General features: G+C 34.5%; 3 protein-coding genes across 4 annotated transcripts; all 3 read right to left on the bottom strand.

Moving 5' to 3' along the window:
- Positions 1-8,560: 8,560 nt before the first annotated feature.
- On the bottom strand, positions 8,561-11,568 carry LOC116111606 (tetraspanin-19). Its single transcript, XM_031397772.1, has 6 exons — positions 11,169-11,568; positions 10,285-10,384; positions 10,011-10,091; positions 9,766-9,870; positions 8,854-9,042; positions 8,561-8,677 (listed from the first exon to the last, which is right to left on the bottom strand). Exons 1-6 carry the CDS (start codon positions 11,336-11,338, stop codon positions 8,561-8,563), a joined length of 762 nt encoding a protein of 253 aa, XP_031253632.1. The 5' UTR covers positions 11,339-11,568.
- Positions 11,569-12,984: 1,416 nt separating this feature from the next.
- Positions 12,985-13,936, bottom strand: LOC116111596 (putative [ribosomal protein S18]-alanine N-acetyltransferase). Its single transcript, XM_031397763.1, has 2 exons — positions 13,586-13,936; positions 12,985-13,372 (listed from the first exon to the last, which is right to left on the bottom strand). Exons 1-2 carry the CDS (start codon positions 13,830-13,832, stop codon positions 13,143-13,145), a joined length of 477 nt encoding a protein of 158 aa, XP_031253623.1. The 5' UTR covers positions 13,833-13,936; the 3' UTR covers positions 12,985-13,142.
- A 200-nt stretch (positions 13,937-14,136) lies between these two features.
- On the bottom strand, positions 14,137-15,369 carry LOC116111743 (putative [ribosomal protein S18]-alanine N-acetyltransferase). 2 transcript variants are annotated; one of them, XM_031397891.1, is made up of 3 exons: positions 15,211-15,369; positions 14,738-15,031; positions 14,137-14,524 (listed from the first exon to the last, which is right to left on the bottom strand). In XM_031397891.1, exons 2-3 carry the CDS (start codon positions 14,982-14,984, stop codon positions 14,295-14,297), a joined length of 477 nt encoding a protein of 158 aa, XP_031253751.1. In that variant the 5' UTR covers positions 14,985-15,031; positions 15,211-15,369; the 3' UTR covers positions 14,137-14,294. The 2 variants fall into 2 exon arrangements, with proteins under 2 accessions (XP_031253751.1, XP_031253756.1); XM_031397896.1 differs by having other exon boundaries at positions 14,738-15,025.
- Positions 15,370-24,066: the final 8,697 nt, after the last annotated feature.

Genomic DNA, 24,066 nt, shown 5'->3' with positions numbered 1-24,066 from the left:
AACAAGTGTCTGAAGAATGAACCATTCTCTTATTGTTTGAGAAATTAGTTGGGTATTCTGTTTTTTGCTTGATGATGAGCTCATTAGTTTCTGGTTTAATTTTGGACATTTGTTAACATTACCAGATTTTACAGTGCCATGCAGAAATTGATGATGAGCTCAAAGTGTATATGTTAAGAGTAATTGGCTATGTGTCTTTGGCAGATTATGATGACGATTTTTTTATGCATACAGGTTTTAGAAGAAAGCATAAAATGGTGAGGGCACAAAATACAACCATTCCTCAGGAAGGCGCATCCTCATCTACAATTCAATTTCGAGACTTGCGACATAAAAAACAATATGAGGACGTGTCGAAAAAAGATATTTGCCTTGGAGGAAGTTTGGATTTAGGACTTCTAACAAGTTTAGGTTTAGGTGATGAAATCAATGGTTAGATTAATAATTTGAAATGGGACAGTTTGGTCAGTATGAGATATGATGGATATAGGCATTTGATATATAAGTTTTTTGGTAGTTTGGAAGTTGTAGAGACAGATAGTGATCAGTTTCAGGCGTATACAATGTTCTTTAGATTAAAGAATTAGAACTTTGTAGTGACACTACAAGATTTAGCAACCTGGATAGGATTTGATTGTGAAGGTTTGGAAAAAGTATCTAGAACCTGGGATTCCAAACAAGCTTGGATTGATGTTTTCGGGATAGGGACTTACCATCCACATAGGTGTAAATCTACAAAGTTATAGAATTTTTCTATTAGATTATTTCATATATATTTGACTTTCACATTTAATGGTAGGAAAGAGACAAATGGAAATGTGACGGTTAAGGATTTAATGTTCATGGAAGCAACAGTAGCAGAGAGGCAAGTTAATTCAGCGAAGTTATGGATTAAGAAGTTAGGAGAGATCACCACAGAAAAAAGGAGAAATATATTGGGGGATGCTTGTTACGTTAATACGTGAGAAGTTGAATATTGAGATCACCCCTGATGATGCAACAAATAAGATTACGTTTTCTACAAATAATGTGTTAGGGGATATGACATTGAATAAAATGGGTTTGATTAAAAAGAATATGGCAGGACAATGGTTTATGATTAGGAATGAAATGGAGGGAGATGCAACAGTTCAGGAAGTGTCAGTATTCCAAAAGGGGTTAATGAAGGACAAGTCTATGTGCGCAAAAGAAGAAGAACGAGTACTGAACCTGGACCATCTGAGAATGTAGAAGATATGTCTTCTCATACTTTATAGGAAATAGAAAGCAGATTTGAGCGGATGAAAAAGTTTCAAGAGGAGCGTTTTTCATGTATTGAGAGGCAAATGCAAGAACAACATGATCAATTGCAAAGTGATTTCAACACATTTGCATCAAGAATTGAAGAAACAGTTGACATCATTGGGGAACGCATGACAGAGATTTTCAGCATGATGAAGAACTTCTCAACAGCCTCCTCATCCTCCAGTCAACCTCCACCCCCTGCACCATGATGAAGAATTTTTCCCTTTTGTTTATAAATAGATTGATTTGAGCGGATGTTGTTAATAAAGATTGTATTTTGTTTATAAATAAATTTGTCTTTTGTTTATAAATAGATTTGTCTTTTGTTTATACATATGTCAACAACTTTTTTCAATGTATATGTATATGTAATACTAGACATACCGAAAGACATAAAAATTCAAATCTCAAATGAAATGCATATCCAAAATGCCATGTACAACCGGAGTCTGTCATGTGACGATAATATATACTGAAAACATTCATAATAAGTTACATTAACGTCATTATCATGAATTCACTACCCTACACAACCAATGACGAAAATACTAAAAATAAAACAATTGTATAAGCATATAACTCAACTGCATTCGGTAGAAATTAACCAAAGCATGAAAAATTTCTACCAAATATAATTCTATATGATTCAACCTGGCAAAAATATCAAACATCTCCCAACGAGACATGTTCATCATTTACAAACTCCTGTCCAGTATAGAAATTACTTTGTCCTGCGATATTATGAACCGGACCAATGGACATTTTGTTTAACAACCACAATTTAGCACACGTTATAGAAAATCTAAGGCAATTACAATTATACAAGATACATAACACATACCTGGGTAGTAACAACATCATTCGACAACACTTAAGTTTCCGCATCGGCCATTGAAGTACATGAAAGAAACTGTTCCTTTTGTCGCTGTACCGATGATCCTTTTCCTAAAAAGTATCATAACACATTAATAATCAAGTCGATATTATTCTAAACTTCAAATAAGTAAGTAATGTTTCAAAAAAATACTCAAATAATGTATAACTCATACCAATTCTTTGTTTTTGTAATTTTTTCTTTTTAACCCTACGTACAATTTCTTCAATCTTCGATTGCTTTCTTCTACATGGAGGACGACCTTTGTTACGAGCTGCCTGTGGACTAATAATTAGGGTATTCCCCTCTTTCGGAGGACTATCCCCATCTTGACTAGTCAAATCGATTGTGGAAGAGATGTTCACTTTTGTACCAAGCCCTCCCTCTATTTCCTTTTGCTCCAACTATTTCCTCATGTCAATCATAAACTCCGTCATCATATTATAATCTTCCTCAGTGTTTGATGTCATATCCGCTACTATCAGCATTAAATTAGACAACTTATCAAAACGCTGTCCTTCAATGTTGGTGTTCCACCTATTATAATTGACCTTAATTTTCGTATGACATCTGTTCACATTTTTCCTCCAACGCCGTAAAATGTACTTTTTCGGAACGTGTGAAACCCTTTTATGAATCAACACCATAATGGCATGTCTGCATAAAATCCCCCTGAACTCAAACAAATGACAAGTACAACGAATATCACACGAACTTTCATCAAAGTATACTACATGAGGAACACGGCGACTATTATCTCCAAACCAAACATCTTCCCAAACTTGAAACTCCTCGCATGAATCACATTTTTTCAGAAAAGATAACTCACAATAAATCTTCCCGGCAATCTCATCTTGAAGCTCTTTAAACTTTGCAGTTGTGTATGCACTTTGAAATTGTTTCTCAATGGGGTAATTAGTTATGCATGGTATCCAAGATTTAAAAGATCTAAAATCAGCCTCCCTTTCTTTTTCCACTTTAGCTCGCAATGCATTATCATATTGTTCCACAAATTGTTTCAAAGTGGTTTTGGAATTGACATACCCATCAAAAAATGCATGCATACTTTCACTACGTTGGGTAGTAGACATACCTGCCCAGAAAGTATCTTTAAGAAATGCAGGCACCCATCGTACTCTTTCTTTGTACAATCCACATAACCATGCATTATCGTGAAGGTTGTGCACATCAACAAATTGGTTCCACCGCTCTTCGAACTCTTCACGCGTAAAGGAATCATACACAACATTTTGCAACTTAAACTTGATAGTTTCATATTCCTTATACCCCCTTAACTTTTCAGGCAGTTTCTTCATTATATGCCACAAACACCACTTATGTCTTGTACCAGGGAAAACAATCTCAATTGCATTTTGCATGGCCTTATCTTGATCAGTGATTATTCCATTAGGAGCGACATCCATGCATTCAAGCCAAGAACGAAATAGCCATACAAATGTCTCAGTGTCCTCATGAGAAATTAACCCATAACCTAACAACGTCGAATGTCCATGATGATTAACCCCCACAAAAGCAGCAAATGACATGTCATACTTGTTCGTCAGATACGTTGTGTCGAAGGTGATAACATCACCGAATTCTTTATATGTAGCCCTACATCTAGTATGAACCCATAGCACATTCTGTAATCGACTCTCTTCATCTACATCAATCATGTACCAGAAATTTGAATTCTCCTTTTGCATTTTCCTAAAATACTCAAGTACTACGGAAGCATCTCCAACTCCAAGTCGTAGCTTTCTCACTTTTTCAATGTAGTTCCTACAATCTTTTTCTAGAAACGTCAAATTCTCTACACCTCCTGCCTCAACTAAACATGACTGAAAATTTTTACACGGTCTAATCACAGCCACATCATTAACTTCAAGTCGTCTTTTCACATAAGGTTGTATCGTTCGGTTAACCTTTAAATATCTTATTTTTGTCGGACTTGTAAGATCATGATTATGTTCAAGTACAACTGATTTAATTTCCCATTTGCATTCACCATTCAAAGCTGCATTAATCCGACTCTTACAATCTGTTCTGGCAACAGATTGTTTTTTCAACTGGACTTACATCTCTCCTTTCCAGAACAAGAACATGCCACTATCACATATCTCATCTCTCCATCTTCGCCTTTCTTTGATGTACGTATCATTGCTTCAAATCCCATTTTGTTACCATACCGTTTGTAATACTTCATCAGACTATCAACTGAATCAACTACCATTCCAATATGAGGCTCTACTTCTTCCTCTGCACATCACATATCTTCTAATTCATCACGTTCATTTTCCTGATTTAATAGTTTTATAATATATAAAATTAGAATGTACTAATACAATACATCAAAATAAACAATACGATACAATAAATTTAAAATCATGTTAACGAAAAAGTTAAGGTTTCGAGCACAATTTACCTTAATATCATTGAAATGAGGCAAACTGGACTCTTCCATATTTTGAGGCAAACTGGACTCTTCCATATTCTGTAATTTAATGCAAATCCAATACTAGTGTTCACGTTCACGAATCTGATTCATAATAATCACCAACAAATTTTCTCTATCAGTTTTTTTCTATTGTAACATATATTCAATCCAAAATATAATACAAAACTAAATAAATGCATAAGTTATATAAAAATCAGTTAACAACCTGGACAAATCTTTCTGATCTCCCTTTCCATTGTAAAACACTAAATAAATGCATAAGTTATATAAAAATTGGTTAACAACCTGGACAAATCTTTCTAATCTCCGTTTCCACTGTAAAAAATGGTTTGATGAAAAGTTTATAGCTTTCGTTCTTCACACAGTAGCTGTAAAATGAGGAAAAAACGTTTGTTGTAGAAAGAAATGGCTGAGAAATGCAAACACAACATAGAGGCGAAGAACAGACGGCAACGATGAAGCAAAAGGGGACGAAGAATTTTGGCGCTGGTTTTCTTTCGCTCGAAGAATTTTGGCGCTTGATGTTGGAGAAGCTAATGTTATTCGCAATAAACAAAAAAAAATTATTAAGAAAACATTTAATTTTTTTTTTTTAAATTTTAATTACATTAAAGGATATGGACGCCTGTCCACAATGAAGGGACGACCGTCCACCATTTATGGATGGCCGTCCAATGTTTTAATTTTATTTTTTAAAATAATTACTTTTGGACGGGCGTCCATTACTTACGGACGCCCGTCCACACATAAAGGACGACCGTCCACAATTTATGGACAACCGTCCATAGTTTTATTTGAATTTGAAACAACAAAAGAATGGACGGGGGTCCATTCCTTACGAACGCCCGTCCTTTGCCCGTCCACAGTGAAAGGACGGCCGTCCACAATGTTTGGACGGCTGTCCAAAGATTTTAAGGGACGGTAGTCCAGAATTGGTGGACAGGCGTCCCCAAAGTTTTTTATTTTTTTTATTTTCATATTTGGGTAAAGAACAGGTGTCCATTATTTGTCGGCGCCCGTCCAAAAGTAATGGACGGCCATCCCTAATGTTTAACAATTTTTTTTATTGTATTTTATTTATGGACGGGCGTCCCGTCATATATGGACCCCCGTCCATATAATATGTACGGGAGTCCATGTGAGTGAGCGGCCATCCATATTCACTAGAAAAAAATGGATAGAAAAATCAGGTGCTTGGGTACACGTAGGCCAGTACACATTTTCGGTGCAAAATACTCGGTGTCCATAGCTTTGTTGGTATGCTATATAGATTACTAAATTGCCCTCTTTTTAAAATATTAATATAATATTATTTTTATTATTATTATTTGAATAATTTCTTTTAACCCCCAACATTTGAAATTTTTCTAAAACACCTTAGTCATATAAAACTTTAATTTGTAACAAAATCACCCACACCCACCCTAACCATTACTGGCAGCCAGTCACTACCATCGGCCATTGTTGATAGTCGCCGTAATGATGCATGACTAGCCTGATCTAATCGGCTGTGCTCTAGTAAGGCTGTTTCTGGCCATTTTTTGACCAGATCTGGTCGTGAAAAGGCCACCGTTTCACGACCAAAGATCTGACCTTTTCACGACCAAATTTGCCAAAAATGATCTGACTGACACACAGCCGGCCAAATCCGGTCGACCGTGTGTCGTTCTGGTGACTGCCGACGGCTGGCGGTCCTCTTGAGTCTTAGGTGGTTGGGGTGGTGGCTATGGTCTTAGGTAATTTGGTTGATGTACAAGGGTATTTCTGTCTTAAAAATCCTGAGTATGAGGTTAAAATTGTCCATAATTTTTTTGTAAATTATTTAGATAACAAGGCATTATTGTCCTAAAATTTTATTAATAAGGGGTAAAATGGTAACAAAATTAAGATTACTAAGTAATCTTAAAATGCCTAAGAAACTATAGATAATAAAATTACCTCCTATATTATCAATAATAATTACTATTGATTTTGGAAGATTATCGAAACCTTATATTACTTGCACTGTTTTAAAACCTGGACCGGACCGGTCCAATTGGGACCCGGATGCTTCTCCAGTAAGGTTCAGGTTTTAGGGAGTTTTTGCAGTATTTCAAATTTATAGGGACTAATATGTAATTTTTAGGGGTGTTTTGGAGATATGTCAAAAGTTTGGGGATTAATTGGTAATTTTTGGGGGCATTTTAAATAAATAAAAATTTTAGGGACTAATTTGACATTTTACGGTATTTTTGTAATATATAAAATTTAAGGGATTAATTTATAATTTTTTTAAAAATAAAACTATTTTTGACGTCACTGGTCCAACCGATTGAACTGGTCGACCTGTGACCCAGTCACCTTACCAGGTCTCACACCCAGTCACCTTACCAGGTCTCACAACGGGTCGGGTTTTAAAACAATGATTACTTGACAACCAAACGTAGTAATTCAGTGATAGGAGATTACCCCCAACCAAACACATAATTAGGGTGATCGGTAACACATTCTTTATAATATTTAATAAAATTTCCAAGAGATCCAATAAGAATATCTCATTTGTATGAATTGTTTACGACAACAGCCTTCTCCAACAGTTATGCAAACAAATGTGCTTTGTTTATATGGAAAATTATGATAATATCATTGTTTTAAAACCCGATCCAACCCGACCGTTTTAATCGGGACTCGAAAGCTTCACCAGGTCGGGTTTACATTATTCTTATTCACCAAAAACCTTAGAATTTGGGATGACGATTGACGAACAATTGAAGGCCAGGATGTTGAGGCTTTTGAAGAAAAGGTGTCAGTGAGTGTAATGGTGGCGACGGATTTGATTTCCGATAAGTAAATTGGCCGAAAATAAAAAGGCATTGGCGGTAGCAACAACCAGCTTTTGTTGACAATTGGCGAAGCTAAAGGAGGTAGGATGAGGTGGCTTTTGGCTGGGAGGAAGAGGGGAGTATTTTCGAGGTGATGAGGAGGGTTGTTGATGCCAACGTCAATGACATCTGACTTGGAATGTTGCCGACGATGTTGGTGTTAGTGAGATTTAACCGAAATCGAACCGATATCAACCAGATCTTGGGTAGATTTTCAGGGGAATGAGCTCAAGGGATAATTGAAGTGTCACTGCCGCCAAACAGTCGTTGGCCGATTCGTATTTAGGGTGTGTTTGCTAAATTTCAAACTTATAAAAACTTAATGTAATTTTTAAGGGTATATTTGCTAAATTTTAAAATTTCAGGAGTGTATTTACCGGTCAACCCAAGACCCGAAAACTTTGCCAAGTTTCATCCCGATTGGATTTTAAAACATTGGATAATATTTCAATCATTCAAATAGGGAAGAAAAGCATCATCTTGTAGACATTTAAAATTTTCCTCAAACCTTTTATTATTGACATTCAAAAAATACGGTTTTTCAGACAACATATAATATTTCGTCATTCAAAATCCAAAACTATGATTGGGGCAGTGTCTATACAAGAAAATACAATTCCACCAACTCAAAGTTGGTCAGAAGCTTATCCTCCTTAAACCTTTATATTGAATTTCATCCTGCTCTGGGCCGATAGGAATTAGATAGTAAAACTTCCATTTCCTATCCATCATCTGAGTTTGAGGTCAAACCCTCGTCACCTGTTTGCGTAATTATGGTAAAAAGAAAAATGAGGAAAAAGGATGAAGAAAGAAATATCCAAATAATCAAACTAAGTCGGGAGATTTATATTTTAAAATTAAAGATTTTGGAACAGACAGAAATAATAAAATCGGATTAGGGCTTGCAATGAGGTAAGAAATCAATGGCACAGACATTGTTTTTAATAAGTGAGATAACCAGCGCAGACATGCAAGTAAGTTTATTTTTTCTTATCTTCAGTCACTACCCATTCAGAGAGAGCCAGTGAAGAGGAAAGGACTGAATTTACAGAAAAGTTAACAAGTAGAAACTGCTTCTATAGTCTAAGCTTGTGAAAATGAAATATCAGATAAAAATGTCAATATGCGCATGCAGCCACAAAGCACAGAATGAAGCATTGCAGGAAACTGACTTGGAATTTGCAATGAGGAGTTCAGGACCTATAGTGTCAATATCAAAAGTAGTGATATATTCAAGTCAAAGACATGAAAAAAGAAACGAGTGAATTAGAAGAAATAATGATTGACTGGGATACGGTAAATATCATGACAGCATTTTACGAAAATATAGGCCTATAGTAAGCAGTTAGGTTGATGGAAAGATAAAGCATTTCTACCTTCTCATTAATCCTGATAGTCCAAGCATCAGTTTTGGATCCATAAACAGGGTCTCCAACCACATAGGTCGGTGGGTGAACAAAATTCCTCAGGAGTGGAACCCTATCAGGAGCATATTCATCATCACTATCATAATATCGATCTGGTCTGAGCACTTTGAGTACCATGGCTAGGAGAAAAGATAGCCCCTGCATGTGAAGGGGTGAACTGCAATATAAGAACCAAAGAGACACAAAAGCTAATGCTAGAAGTTTAAACAATTATCATGTTAAATCTGGAAACCACAAACATTTTTTTTTTCTTCTTTTAGGCGATTGAGCAACAGATAGACCCCAACCTAATCACTACCTCCAACAAGGTCAACCTGACACCTCTAAATATGGGAGATTCACGTGGCTAAAAAGATGTTCGCCAAGTGAGGCAAAAGGAAAAAAAGAGTTTTGGAAAAACTCAAAAAAGAAAGAATGTAGATGGAGCATTTTCAACCAAAAAGCATACAAACCAAATACTCTTACACATCACATATTATTATTTGTTTACTATCTTTTTCAGTCTCATCTAAAAGGCATCCCAAACTAGTATCATCACTTAAAAAACAGAGGCAGATCCGATTACTGCAGAAGAAATTGATCAAGGGAAGCAATCACTATAGGACCTAATAAAAACCAAATGACACTTTTGGGATCTATGAATATGGTTTAGCATGAATCATTGCCAAATGGGACACCATATACAATTAAAATGTAGACTGCAGCTTTCATATATACTCAGTCATTTCTATAGCTATAACATCATACATATTGTGTCTACTAATCCTGCTAAGTCCTACTAAATTAATAGTCAAGACTCATTCACTAAACAATTTTCACCAACAAAAACATGTCGAAAGGGAGGCAGAGAGACAGGGATACCTGTACAGAGACAATTGACAAGCCTATCCATTTGCAGAACTGAAAATTTGACCTGATGAAATCTTTAAATTGAGTAAAACTCCCACTTGGATCCGCTGGAAAGTCCTGGTGCAAAAAGTCGGAATATATCAACCCAGGCCTCACATGTTTATTCCAAGAAAAAAAAATGACTCACTTAAATTGTCTCCAAACACATGAGAGATCAATAAAATTCAAATCAATGAATGTTTTAACATGTAACATACCTCCTCCCAATCACGGTTCAGAAATACATCAGCAGTCACCACAGCCTCCAGCAAAAGAAGCAAAATGACAAACAACATATACTGTACACAGTTAAGTCAACAATGAACTCATTACATCAGATTCTAGAAAGTACACCTCCATTGAAGCTATACTCAGATTCAGATTCACTTCATAACTAAACTAAATCAAAGGAACAATAAAAAATTAAATCCCCAAATGCATGAACATAAAAGGAAATTCATATATTTTTTTACATATTTAGGAAAAGGATACTAAATAGAGGCAGCAACCGTTTACAGTTTCTGCAGCAATATGACCTGAGCATGCGATAACACACAAAGTGACCCCAAGGCCAAGGAAAGTGTAAATAAACCTGTAATACAAGCAAAAATAATTGCTTAAAGTATAATCCATAAATAACAAGTTCTTTTACTATCATTATTTACAAAAAAAAATAATTAAATTAAAAAAAAAATGTCCTCAACTAAAACTATGCACAAGTAAGAAGTGAAGTATCTAGAACCAGCAACCCACGCTTTTCTGATTGATTATGTCCCATAGTTTCAACTCACACAGACACAAACCAACTTGTTAATTACCACAGTCAATCCTTTAGAAGAGAGAACTCCGATATATTCAGTCTAACAAAAGTACAATTGGAAAAGTCTATTTGCACCTTTTATTTAGAGAGAGACAAAAGAAACATGTTTTACAAAACCAGTCTATTTGGCCCACTAATCCCTCCCCCCCTGCCACTTCTATCGCAAAAGGAAATTTAGTCCACATAAAATGATCAATAAACTTAAACAATTATTAATCAACAATTAAAACCCTTAAATTTCAAAACAAATACAACTTCAGAAACCAGTGGAACAAAATTCAGGAAATTTTTCCTTTTGTTTGCTCAGAATACTAAGAGAATCATCAAATTCTAGTTTCATATTATCTTAATATATCTTTCTCAACTTCCAAATAGTAAAAATTCAATAGAAATTAACTCAAAGCATCACATAGCAAAACACAAAAGCAATCTTCCAATTCTAAAAATTACAATTACCAAACCCAGATAATAAAACATCCAACAAATCTGAAATCAATTTCCCAGCAACCAAACACACCCACAAATGAAAAACTCTAAACAAACAAAAGAAACATACCATGGAGCCGGACCATCAGAATCATCACCAAAGGGGAACTCACCCATGTGTTTCTGCCAAACCCTAATCAACCACAATGCATACAAAATCATAGCAATTCCCACCATTCCCATCAATGAATTCACCATCTTTAATAACGACATAATGCAACTTCTCACGACTCTTGCCATTTCTCGTTGCCCAAAAACCCTAACCCAAATTATGAATTAATGTTAAGAAACAGGCATCGAGCAAAACAACTGCAGAAAACAATGAACCACGGTTCAAGAGTGTCGGAGTAAGCCACGAAAAGAGTCTTTGGGGATTGGACCAGAGTCACCAGCTACTCGGATTCATGGCTGAATATTGACTTTAAGGTTTCCTGTAATTTTATTTTACAATACTTGTGGGTTTTTTTTTTTTTTTTTNTAAGAAGTATCTAGAACCAGCAACCCACGCTTTTCTGATTGATAATGTCCCATAGTTTCAACTCACACAGACACAAACCAACTTGTTAATTACCACAGTCAATCCTTTAGAAGAGAGAACTCCGATATATTCAGTCTAACAAAAGTACAATTGGAAAAGTCTATTTGCACCTTTTATTTAGAGAGAGACAAAGGAAACATGTTTTACAAAACCAGTCTATTTGGCCCACTAATCCCTCCCCCCCTGCCACTTCTATCGCAAAAGGAAATTTAGTCCACATAAAATGATCAATAAACTTAAACAATTATTAATCAACAATTAAAACCCTTAAATTTCAAAACAAATACAACTTCAGAAACCAGTGGAACAAAATTCAGGAAATTTTTCCTTTTGTTTGCTCAGAATACTAAGAGAATCATCAAATTCTAGTTTCATATTATCTTAATATATCTTTCTCAACTTCCAAATAGTAAAAATTCAATAGAAATTAACTCAAAGCATCACATAGCAAAACACAAAAGCAATCTTCCAATTCTAAAAATTACAATTACCAAACCCAGATAATAAAACATCCAACAAATCTGAAATCAATTTCCCAGCAACCAAACACACCCACAAATGAAAAACTCTAAACAAACAAAAGAAACATACCATGGAGCCGGACCATCAGAATCATCACCAAAGGGGAACTCACCCATGTGTTTCTGCCAAACCCTAATCAACCACAATGCATACAAAATCATAGCAATTCCCACCATTCCCATCAATGAATTCACCATCTTTAATAACGACATAATGCAACTTCTCACGACTCTTGCCATTTCTCGTTGCCCAAAAACCCTAACCCAAATTATGAATTAATGTTAAGAAACAGGCATCGAGCAAAACAACTGCAGAAAACAATGAACCACGGTTCAAGAGTGTCGGAGTAAGCCACGAAAAGAGTCTTTGGGGATTGGACCAGAGTCACCAGCTACTCGGATTCATGGCTGAATATTGACTTTAAGGTTTCCTGTAATTTTATTTTACAATACTTGTGGGTTTTTTTTTTTTTTTTTTCATCGAAAAAATTATTTTATATATTTATATTTAAATTAAACTTTAAACGTACGCAAGAACGTACTTGTAATGTGAAGTGCACTTAAAACAAATAAAATAATAAAGTTTAATATTATTGAATGTCTGGATAACATAATATAAATTTTAAGTAAAATGTGAATAAGTTTTGAGATTATTGTTTCTTAATTCAAACTACATATAACAAGTTGGGATAATTATACTTAAAACATGTTAATCAAATCAAAATTTTATGTAAGATATTGGACAAATGGTTTAAATATGTCCACAGGCATTAATGTAAATTGTAAATGAAACAGACGAATATTAGATTAAATTAAATAGCACCCATTTCAATTTTTTGCACCAAAAAGGGGAAAAATATCACATGTCCAGCTGATCACAGCATCAATTATTGAGTCATCTATTAAGGACCTCAATCTGACAAAACATGGCCAAATTACTTTACATATATGGACTAAGTTCCAAGTTCTTTGCAGTTTGTAGCAGCTAATTGGAATCAAAATCCAAGTACATTCGATAAGCATGTCGATCAGGAGAGTAGTAACCTTGTGTTAAGGCATCAACTTGGAAACCCAATTTCTTGTAGAGATTCATGGCAGCAGTTCTTAAGGTGTCAACATGAAGCATTATGCGGCTAACATTTCGGCTTCTGCATTTCTCAATTGCTGCTTTCAGCAATGCCTCTCCATGGCCTTGTCTCCTACAACTCTCCTTCACTAAGTATTCATTTTCAATCAGTGAAACAGGAATCACAAATAATGAATTATCATATTTAATATATTTGGTCACATACTTCTTTTTTGGAGACATTTATCAAACAGATAATAGGCGTGTTAAAGATCTACCAAATGAATTAATAGCACTTAACCAATGCACAAACTTTTGAATATGTAAATGAAAATAATGCAGCGTGGAAGAAATCGTGGAACCTGCAAGTTTGGTGATAGAAGCGAACAAGGAAGAAGGCCAAGAGTACATGACATAGCCCACAACTTGTCCATTAATGTATAAATAAAGCAAGGCAGAGTTTTTCTTTTTGAGTTCCTCATCAAAGGACCTGGCAAGTGATTCATGTTTAGGAAAAATCTTTCTCTCCATCTTCACAATCTCTTCCACTACCTTACTCCAGTTGGTTGAGTTTCTTTGTAGCTCCATAATGCCCTCACTACTTCCCATGCCTCGTGTCTCCTGGCTTGTTGCACTTGCTCTCTGCTCTCCTGTAACTAAAGTTGTTGGTTAATTAAAAAAATCTAATTAATAATATTCGGATATGATATCAAAAACTCTCTTCTGCACCAAAATTGTAACTCAAGTCTTGATTATATATATATNAATGTTGGGATAATTATACTTAAAACATGTTAATCAAATCAAAATTTTATGTAAGATATTGGACAAATGGTTTAAATATGTCCACAGGCATTAATGTAAATTGTAAAATGAAACAGACGAATATTAGATTAAATTAAATAGCACCCATTTCAATTTTTTGCACCAAAAAGGGGAAAAATATCACATGTCCAGCTGATCACAGCATCAATTATTGAGTCATCTATTAAGGACCTCAATCTGACAAAACATGGCCAAATTACTTTACATATATGGACTAAGTTCCAAGTTCTTTGCAGTTTGTAGCAGCTAATTGGAATCAAAATCCAAGTACATTCGATAAGCATGTCGATCAGGAGAGTAGTAACCTTGTGTTAAGGCATCAACTTGGAAACCCAATTTCTTGTAGAGATTCATGGCAGCAGTTCTTAAGGTGTCAACATGAAGCATTATGCGGCTAACATTTCGGCTTCTGCATTTCTCAATTGCTGCTTTCAGCAATGCCTCTCCATGGCCTTGTCTCCTACAACTCTCCTTCACTAAGTATTCATTTTCAATCAGTGAAACAGGAATCACAAATAATGAATTATCATATTTAATATATTTGGTCACATACTTCTTTTTTGGAGACATTTATCAAACAGATAATAGGCGTGTTAAAGATCTACCAAATGAATTAATAGCACTTAACCAATGCACAAACTTTTGAATATGTAAATGAAAATAATGCAGCGTGGAAGAAATCGTGGAACCTGCAAGTTTGGTGATAGAAGCGAACAAGGAAGAAGGCCAAGAGTACATGACATAGCCCACAACTTGTCCATTAATGTATAAATAAAGCAAGGCAGAGTTTTTCTTTTTGAGTTCCTCATCAAAGGACCTGGCAAGTGATTCATGTTTAGGAAAAATCTTTCTCTCCATCTTCACAATCTCTTCCACTACCTTACTCCAGTTGGTTGAGTTTCTTTGTAGCTCCATAATGCCCTCACTACTTCCCATGCCTCGTGTCTCCTGGCTTGTTGCACTTGCTCTCTGCTCTCCTGTAACTAAAGTTGTTGGTTAATTAAAAAAATCTAATTAATAATATTCGGATATGATATCAAAAACTCTCTTCTGCACCAAAATTGTAACTCAAGTCTTGATTATATATATATATATATATATCCAACTTCTGAAAATGGTCCCTAATTAGATGTAAAAGCTGAATGAATTACAAAATAATTACCTGCTTTGTTCTATACATAATTAATGCATGGATCTTCAACAGGGATGCATTTGACACTTGTTGAAGCATGTGGAAACCAACTCATTCTATGATCATACAATCAAATTAACATGTACACCACCCTTCATGCAACCGTAAAGACACACCAAAATTAAAATACAAACCCTAAAGCCCAGAATATTATTTTAAAACATTACTAAACACCTTTATATTTGTTTGACTTTTTAAAAGCTTGATTCAGGAACTTATTCTCTGGGACACCCATTATATGCATGTAATTCTTTAAATAAATAAAGTCTATAAATTATAACAAATAATTTATAATTTAAATTGATGTAATTCTTTAACATTAAATTGATGTGATATTTCATTTTTTTTTTTTAAATCCAAATTAACAACACATACAATTAATAAATTTTTTTTAAAGTTTTATTGATTTTTTGAATATATAATTGATGTATGGTATGCGTAATGCATGCATAAAAATTCTTTTAATTAATAATCCAAATAATGGAGGCAGTTAATTGTGGTGCAATGGATATTCGATATCTTCTTCTTCTTCTTCTTCTTCTTTAACTGTAGCTGCTTTAACGACCAAGATAATAATAATTTATTAAGGAAATCGAAACCATATTGGGTTTAGCTTTATGTTTATAGTGCTCTTTTCATAGGAGATCGTGCGTATTTGTGTTACATTATTAACTTTTAGTCAAAGGAGAATGGATATTTTATACCATTATTTCCTTCAATTAATCCTGCCAATGTGACCACTAACACTTATATGTAATTGATGCGTTGTAGCTTTACGACACATACGGATACCCACTAGTTAAATTAATTACAATAATTAATTATTTCAAGATTATTTGTCAGCATGATCACATACTGCAATTACACATAAATATAATATTATAAATTGATTGAGTATGAACATGCGCATACATTTTCAAGCATCTGTGTTGAAAATTTTACAGTCAATCCTTGGGGTATGAGTTAGTTAAAATTTGGACAAAAGATTCATATTATTTTAGTCTTTGGACAAAAATAATGATACGAGTATGTCCAAATTCCATACTCAACTAACAAAACCATTATTTAAAATTCAACTGACAAAATCTATTTGATATCTTTAATTAGCATATCTATTTAGACTCTTGTATATGTCAAGATTCCTCAAACAAAAATTAACAATATAGTTTCATCCAAATATATCTTCATATGTTGGTTAAAGAATCTCTCACGTTCAAGTCGATAGCAAATAGTGTACATTAACATATACTAATGTTAATTAAGATTACATGTAATTAAATACAAAGTTTTGCAGGCGAAAACATGTTGTAAAATGATGCAAATTATGCTTGTTATACATAACTTCAAACTAAATAAACTATATATTATAGCTGAAATATTTGAATAACTGATGATTGAAATAAGTCTTCTTCTGCCGACAAGCTTCGGCACATGCAATGTCCTAGCTTCAGACAGAAGAAGAATTTTATGTGATCCTCCTTGGAAAATTGTGGAGATTTTCTTTTTATATAGCTACTTTGGAAGGATACATATATAAAAAGAATCTTTTCAAATTGATCATCTTCTTCTATAACTGGACATTGGGATCGATCAGTGTTTGAAGATAACAAACAAACAAAACAAAAATATTTTCACTTTTTTGATTCATTGAAATCTGGTATCTAGTTTCCACCAATTAAGGTTTACTTTTTGGTTCAAGTTTGGTGCTTGATTTAAGGCGGGCAACTTGATTATTTCACTAAATAATGGGGGGGAAAATGACTTTAGTGGAGGCAGCAATATTATTAGTGGCAATGAATCTAAATCTTTCGAGTATGAGGAAAGATGGAATTGGAGCTTGCATGTGTGTCTATACCTATTAACTTATCTATTTTTGTTGAATTAATGAGTCATGTCACACCACCATGACCATCGCATGTGATCATACCTTAACATCATTTATTATTACATATTAGAAGTGAATTCAATGGGGTTGTCTTGTCTTGTCCACCACTTTGAATTTTCCGAAGTGTTGTAGACTGCCCAAGCACTTTTATTAGCACTATTGAAAGGGACCTTGCGCTTTTAGTTAACTTCTCCAAAAGTTCCAGTCTTCTTCTCAAGAGGTAAGACCAGAAGACACTTCTCAACATCAGAAGTGAAGCAGGCAAAGTGACCAAACCTGTGTTAAAAAATGTAAAAGCACCACATGCTATAATCAACAAATGCTACATTATTATGCATAAAGTTTATCCATGAATGACAGAATGATACAATAAACAACGGAAACTCGATAACATCTATACACGAAGCATAACAGTTAACTATTTGTCAGCACTGAACAGCAAATTTAAAAATAATCCATACAATGATGCAATGAAAAATTTGATGGAGAAGAGATGAAGTCCTTAACATACCATAAAATCCATAAAGATTATGCAGAACACATAACTAGCAAGATAGGAATGACTGGCATCTTTCAAACCAGCTTTAGAGGAAATGTTGAATGGTTCAAATGTTTTTGTAATACATACTTTTAGGATTTAATCTTCATCTACTTATTGTAAACTTCTTTAGTTATGACTGATTATGATGATGAATTTTTTATGTATACAAGTTTTAGAAGAAAGTAGAAAATGGTGAGAGCAAAAAATACAACCATTCCCCATGAAGGTACATCATCATCTGAAATCCAATTTCGAGACTTGCAACAAAAAAAGCAATACGAGGAGATGTTAAAAAGAGATATTTTCCTTGGAAGAAGTTTGGATTTAGGACTTATAACAAGTTTGGGTTTAGGTGATGAAATGAATGGTTGGATTCATGATTTGAAATGGGACCGGTTGGTGAGTATGAGATATAATGGATATAAGCATTTGAGCTATGAGTTTTTTGGTAGTTTGGAAGTTGTGAAGACATATATTGATGAGTTTCCGGCGTATACAATGTTTTTTAGATTAAAGAATCAGAACTTTGTAGTGAGACTACAAGATTTAGCAACCTGGCCAGGATTTGATTTTGAATGTTTGGATAGCGTATCTAGAATGTGGGATTCCAAACAAGCTTGGATAGATGTTTATGGGATAGGGATTTACCATCCACATAAGTGTAAATCTACAAAGTTAAAGAATCCTGCTATGAGAGTATTTCACAGATATCTAACTTACACATTTAATGGTAGGAAAAAGACAAATAGAAATGTGACGGTTAAGGATTTAATGTTCATGGAAGCAGCAATATCAGTGAGGCAAGTCAATTCAGCAAAGTTATTAATTAAGAAGTTGGGAGAGGTTCAAGCAGAAAAAGGAGAAGTATATTGGGGGATGCTTGTTATGTTAATATGTGAAAAGTTGGGTATTCAGATCACCCCTAATGATCAAGCAAATAAGATTAAGTTTTCTGCAAATAATGTGTTGGGGGATGTGACATTGTGGAAAATGAGTTTGATTAAAAAGAATATGGCAGGAGAATGGCTTGTGGTTAGGGATGAAATAGAGGGAGATGCAACAGTTTAGGAAGGTGTCAGTGTTCTAGAAAGGGTAAATGAAGGACAAGCCTATGTGCGCAAAAGAAGAAGAACGAGTATTGAACTTGGATCATCTCAGAATATAGAAGATATGTCTTCTCATACTTTAGAAGAAATAGTAAGTAGATTTAAGTGGATGGAAAAGTTTCAAGAGGACCGTTTTTCACGTATTGAGAGGAAAATGCAGGAACAACATGATCAATTGCAAAGTGATTTCAATTCGTTCGCATCAAGAATAAAAGAAACAATTGACATCCTTAGGGAATGCATGGCAGAAATTTTCAACATGATGAAGAACTTCTCAACAGTCTCTTCCTCCTCTAGTCAACCTCCACCCCCTGCACCATGATGAAAAATTTCTCAACAGTCTCTTCCTTCTCAACATTTTTGGGGAACGCACTATGAATGTTAATTATTATTATGTGTATTTCAAATACTAAGGGTTATGTACGAATATTATAGTTGCCTCTTGTTTATAAATATGTTAATTGTTAAAGATTGATTTCAACGGATGTTCTTGATAAAGATTGCCTTTTGTTTATAAATAGATTTGCCTTTTGTTTATACATATCTCAACTACTCTTTTGAATGTATATGTATATATAATACTAGACATACCAAAAGACATCAAAATTCAAATCTCAAATGAAATGAATATCTGAATTTCCATCTACAATCGAAGTCTGCAATCTGATGATAATAGATATTGAAAACATTCATAATAAGTTACATTAAGGTAATTATCATGAATTCACAACCCTACAGCAGATAGTCTACTCATACACAACGAATGACCAAAATACTAAAAACAAAACAACTAAATCAGCATACAACTCAACTGCATTCGGCAGAAATTAACCAAAGCTTGAATAATTTCTACCAAATACAATTCTATATGCTTCAACCTGTCAACAATATCAAATATCTCCCAACGAGTCATGTTCATCATTTATAAACTCGTGTCCAGTACAACAATTACTTTGTTCTACGAGATTCTGAACAGGACCAGTGGACAACTATCATTGTTTAACAACCACAATTTAGCACACGTTATAGAAAACTTAATCCAATTACAATTATACAACATACATAACACATACTTGGGTAGTAACAACATCATTCGACAACACTTAAGTTTCTGCATCGGCCACGGAAGTAAATGAAAGAAATTATTCATTTTCTCGTTGTACTGATGATCCTTTTCCTAAAAAGTAGCATAACACATTAATAATCAAGTCGATATTATTATAAACTTCAAATAAGTAAATAATGTTTAAAAAAAGAAATATCATGTAAGAATAGGTGTATAACTCATACCAATTGTTTTTGTTATTTTTTATTTTTAACCCTATATACAATTTCTTCAACCTTCAATTGCTTTCTTCTACATGGAGGACGACCTTTGCTATGAACTACCTATGGACTAATAATTAGACTATTCCTCTCTTTCGGAGGACTGTCCCCATCTGTACTACTCAAACCAGTTGTGGAAGAGATGTTTACTTTTCTACCAAGCCCTCACTCACTTTCCTTTTGCTCCAACTTTTTTCTCATGTCAATCATAAACTCTGTCAACATATTATAATGTTCCTCATTGTTTGATGCCATATCGGCTATTGTCAGCATTATATTAGACAACTTATTAAAACATTGTCCTTCAATGTTGGTGCTCCACCTATTATAACTCACCTTAATTTTCGTATGACATCTGTTTATATTGTTCCTCCAACGCCGTAAAATATCCTTTTCTGGAACATGTAAAACCCTTTTATGAATCAACACCATAATGGCATGTCTGCATAGAATCCCCCTGAACTCAAACAAATGACAAGTACAACGAATATCACACGAACTTTCTTCTAAGTATACTGCAAAGGGAACACGGTGACTACTATCTCCAAACCAAACATCTTCTAAAACTTGATACTCCTCGTAAGAATCACACTTATTCAAAAAAGATAATTCACAATAAATCTTCCCCGCAATCTCTTCTTGAAACTCTTTAAACTTTGCAGTTGTGTATGCACTTTGAAATTGTTTCTGAATAGGGTAATTAATTATACATGGCAACCAAGATTTGAAAGATCTAAAATCAGCCTCCCTTTCTTTTTCCACTTTATCTCGCAATGCATTATCATATTGTTCCACAAATTATTTCAAAGTAGTTTTGGAATTTACATATCCATCAAAAAATGCATGTATACTTTCACTATGTTGGGTAGTAGACATACCTGCCCAGAAAGTATCTTTAAGAAATGCAGGCACTCATCGTACTCTTTCTTTGTACAATCCACATAACCATCCATTCTCGCAAAAGTTGTGCACATCAACAAATTGGTTCCACCGTTGTTCAAATTCTTCACGCGTTAAGGAATCATACATAATATTTTGTAACTTAAACTTTATAGTTTCATATTCCTTATACCCTCTTAACTTTTTAGGCAGTTTCTTCATTAAATGCCACAAACACCACCTATGTCTTGTACTAGGGAAAACGATCTCAATTGCATTTTGCATGGCCTTATCCCGATCAGTGATAATTCCATTAGGAGCAACATCCATGCATTCAAGCCAAAAATGAAATAGCTATACAAATATCTCAATGTTCTCATGAGAAATTAACGCACAACCTAACAATAACGAATGTCCATGATGATCAACCCCCACAAAAGCAGCAAATGACATATCATACTTGTTCGTCAGATATGTTGTGTCGAAGGTGACAACATCATCGAATTCTTTATATGCAGCCCTACATCTAGCATCAACCCATAACATATTCTATAATCGACTCTCTTCATCTACATCAATCATGTACCAGAAACTTGAATGCTCTTTTTGCATTTTCATAAAATACTCGAGTACTGTTGAAGCATCTCCAACTCCAAGTCGTAGCATTTTCACTTTTTCAATGTAGTTCCTACAATCTTTTTGTAGAAACGTCAAATTCTCTACACCTCCTGCCTCAACTAAACATGATTGAAAATTTTTACACGGTCTAATCCTAGCCACATTATTAACTTCAAGCCTCCTTTTCACATAAGATTGTATCGTTCGGTTAACTTTGAAATATTTTCTTTTTGTCAGACTTGTAAGATCATGGTTATGTTCAAGTACAACTGATTTAATTTTCCATTTGCATTGACCATTCAAAGCTGCACTAATCCGACTCTTACAATCTGTTTTGGCAACATGTTGCTTTTTCAAGGTATTTCTAGATTTACATCTTTCCTTCCCAGGACAAGAACATGCCACTGTCACATATCTCATCTCTCCATCATCGCCTTTCTTCGACGTACGTATCATTGCGTCAAAACCCATTTTGTTACCATACCGTTTGTAATACTTCACCAGACTATCAACTGAATCAAACACCATTCTAATATAAGGCTCCACTTCTTCCTTCGCACATCCCAAATCTTCTAATTCATCACGTTCATTTTCCTGATCATTTAATAGTTTTATAATGAACAAAATTAGAATATACTAATACAGCACATCATAAGAAATAATACAATACAATAAATTTAAAATAATGTTAAAGAAAAAGTTAAGGTTTCAAGCACAGTTTACCTCAACATCATTGAAATGAGGCAAACTGGACTCTTCCATATTCTGTAATTTAATGCAAAACCAATACTAGTGCTCGCGTTCACTAATCTGATTCACAACAATCACCAACAAATATTCTGTATCAATTATCTTCTATTGCAACATATATTCAATCCAAAATAGAATACAAAACTAAATAAATGCATAAGTTAAATAAAAACCGCTTAACAACCTCAACAAATCTTTCTAATCTGAACAGGTTTTGATTTCCCTATCTCCCTTTCCACCCTAAACAATTGTTTTATGAAAAATGGATGGCTTCCTTTCTTGTTACGGTAGTTGGCTATTCAGGAAGAAAACGGTTGTGGCTGTTGAGGAAGATACTAGTACAACGCAAACGCGAAGAACAGATGCGAAGAACAGACGCCAACGATGAAGCAAAAGTCAATAAGTATAAAATGAAGTTTTTTTTTTCTTTTATGTATCGTGTAAAAAATTTGTCGCTTTTTTTGGAGAAGTCGTATTGGAGAAGCTAATGTTTTATACAAATAGAAAAAAAAAAAAAAGTAAATTAAAAAAAATTTATTATCCCAAAAATTTGTTTTCAAATTTTTGTTTTAATTAAAACAATTGACGGCCGTCCATTATATGTGGACGCCCGTCCATCATTGAGGGACTTCTGTCCACTGTATAATGGATGGGCATCCATAAGTTTTTTTTTTAAATTTACAGTATGGACAAGTGTCCATACTATGTGGACGGGGGTCTAAAATTAAGGGACGGCCGTCTAGAAATGGTGAACGACTATCCCTTAATTTTATTTAAAATTTTATTTTTTTAAGTATGGACGAGCGTCTATTTTATGTGAACTCCCGTCCATAGTAAATGGACTCCTGTCCATGTAATATGGACGGCAGTCCATCGTTCATTTCGCATGGACGGACGTCCACATATAATGGACTCCCGTCCAATAATAGTGAACAACTGTCCATAGTTGATGAACGGTCATCCATACTATGTGGACGGGGGTCTAAAATTAAAGGACGGCCGTCTAGAAATGGTGAATGACTATCCCTTAATTTTATTTAAAATTTTATTTTTTTAAGTATGGACGGGCGTCCATTTTATGTAGACTCCCGTCCATAGTAAATAGACTCTTGTCCATATAATATGGACGACAGTCCATTGTTCATTTCGCATGGACGGACGTCCACATATAATGGACTCCTGTCTAATAATAGTGAACAACCGTCCACAGTTGATGAATGATCGTTCACTCGTAAAATATTGGTTCATGGGATATGTGACTGGTCTGAGTCACGGGATATGTCATTCGGTGTAACAATTCGGTGCACAGTATCGGTGTCTGTAGCATTGTTGTTACTTTTTAGTTCAAGTTTGGTGCTTCATTTAAGGAGGGCAACTTGATTATTTCACTAAATAATGTGCGCGGGGGGCGGGGGCGGGGCGGGCGGGTTGGGGAATGACTTTAGTGGAGGCAGCAATATTATTAGTGGCAATGAATCTAAATCTTTCGAGTATGAGGAAAGATGGAATTGGAACTTGGAGTTGGATGTGTGTCTATACCTAATTAACTATCTATTTTTGTTGAATTAATGAGTCATGTCACACCACCATGACCATGGCATGCGATCATACCTTACATCATTTATTATTACATATTACAAGTGAATTCAATGGGGCTGTCTTGTCTTGTCCACCAGTTGGAATTTCGATGGATAAGGTGCTAACACTTGCGCCAATAATTC

The sequence above is a fragment of the Pistacia vera genome, unplaced genomic scaffold, assembly GCF_008641045.1.
Source record: "Pistacia vera cultivar Batoury unplaced genomic scaffold, PisVer_v2 Contig1192, whole genome shotgun sequence".
Lineage (NCBI taxonomy): Eukaryota > Viridiplantae > Streptophyta > Magnoliopsida > Sapindales > Anacardiaceae > Pistacia > Pistacia vera.
The sequence above is the reverse complement of the archived record's forward strand: the minus strand, read 5'-3'. Positions and strand labels throughout refer to the sequence as shown.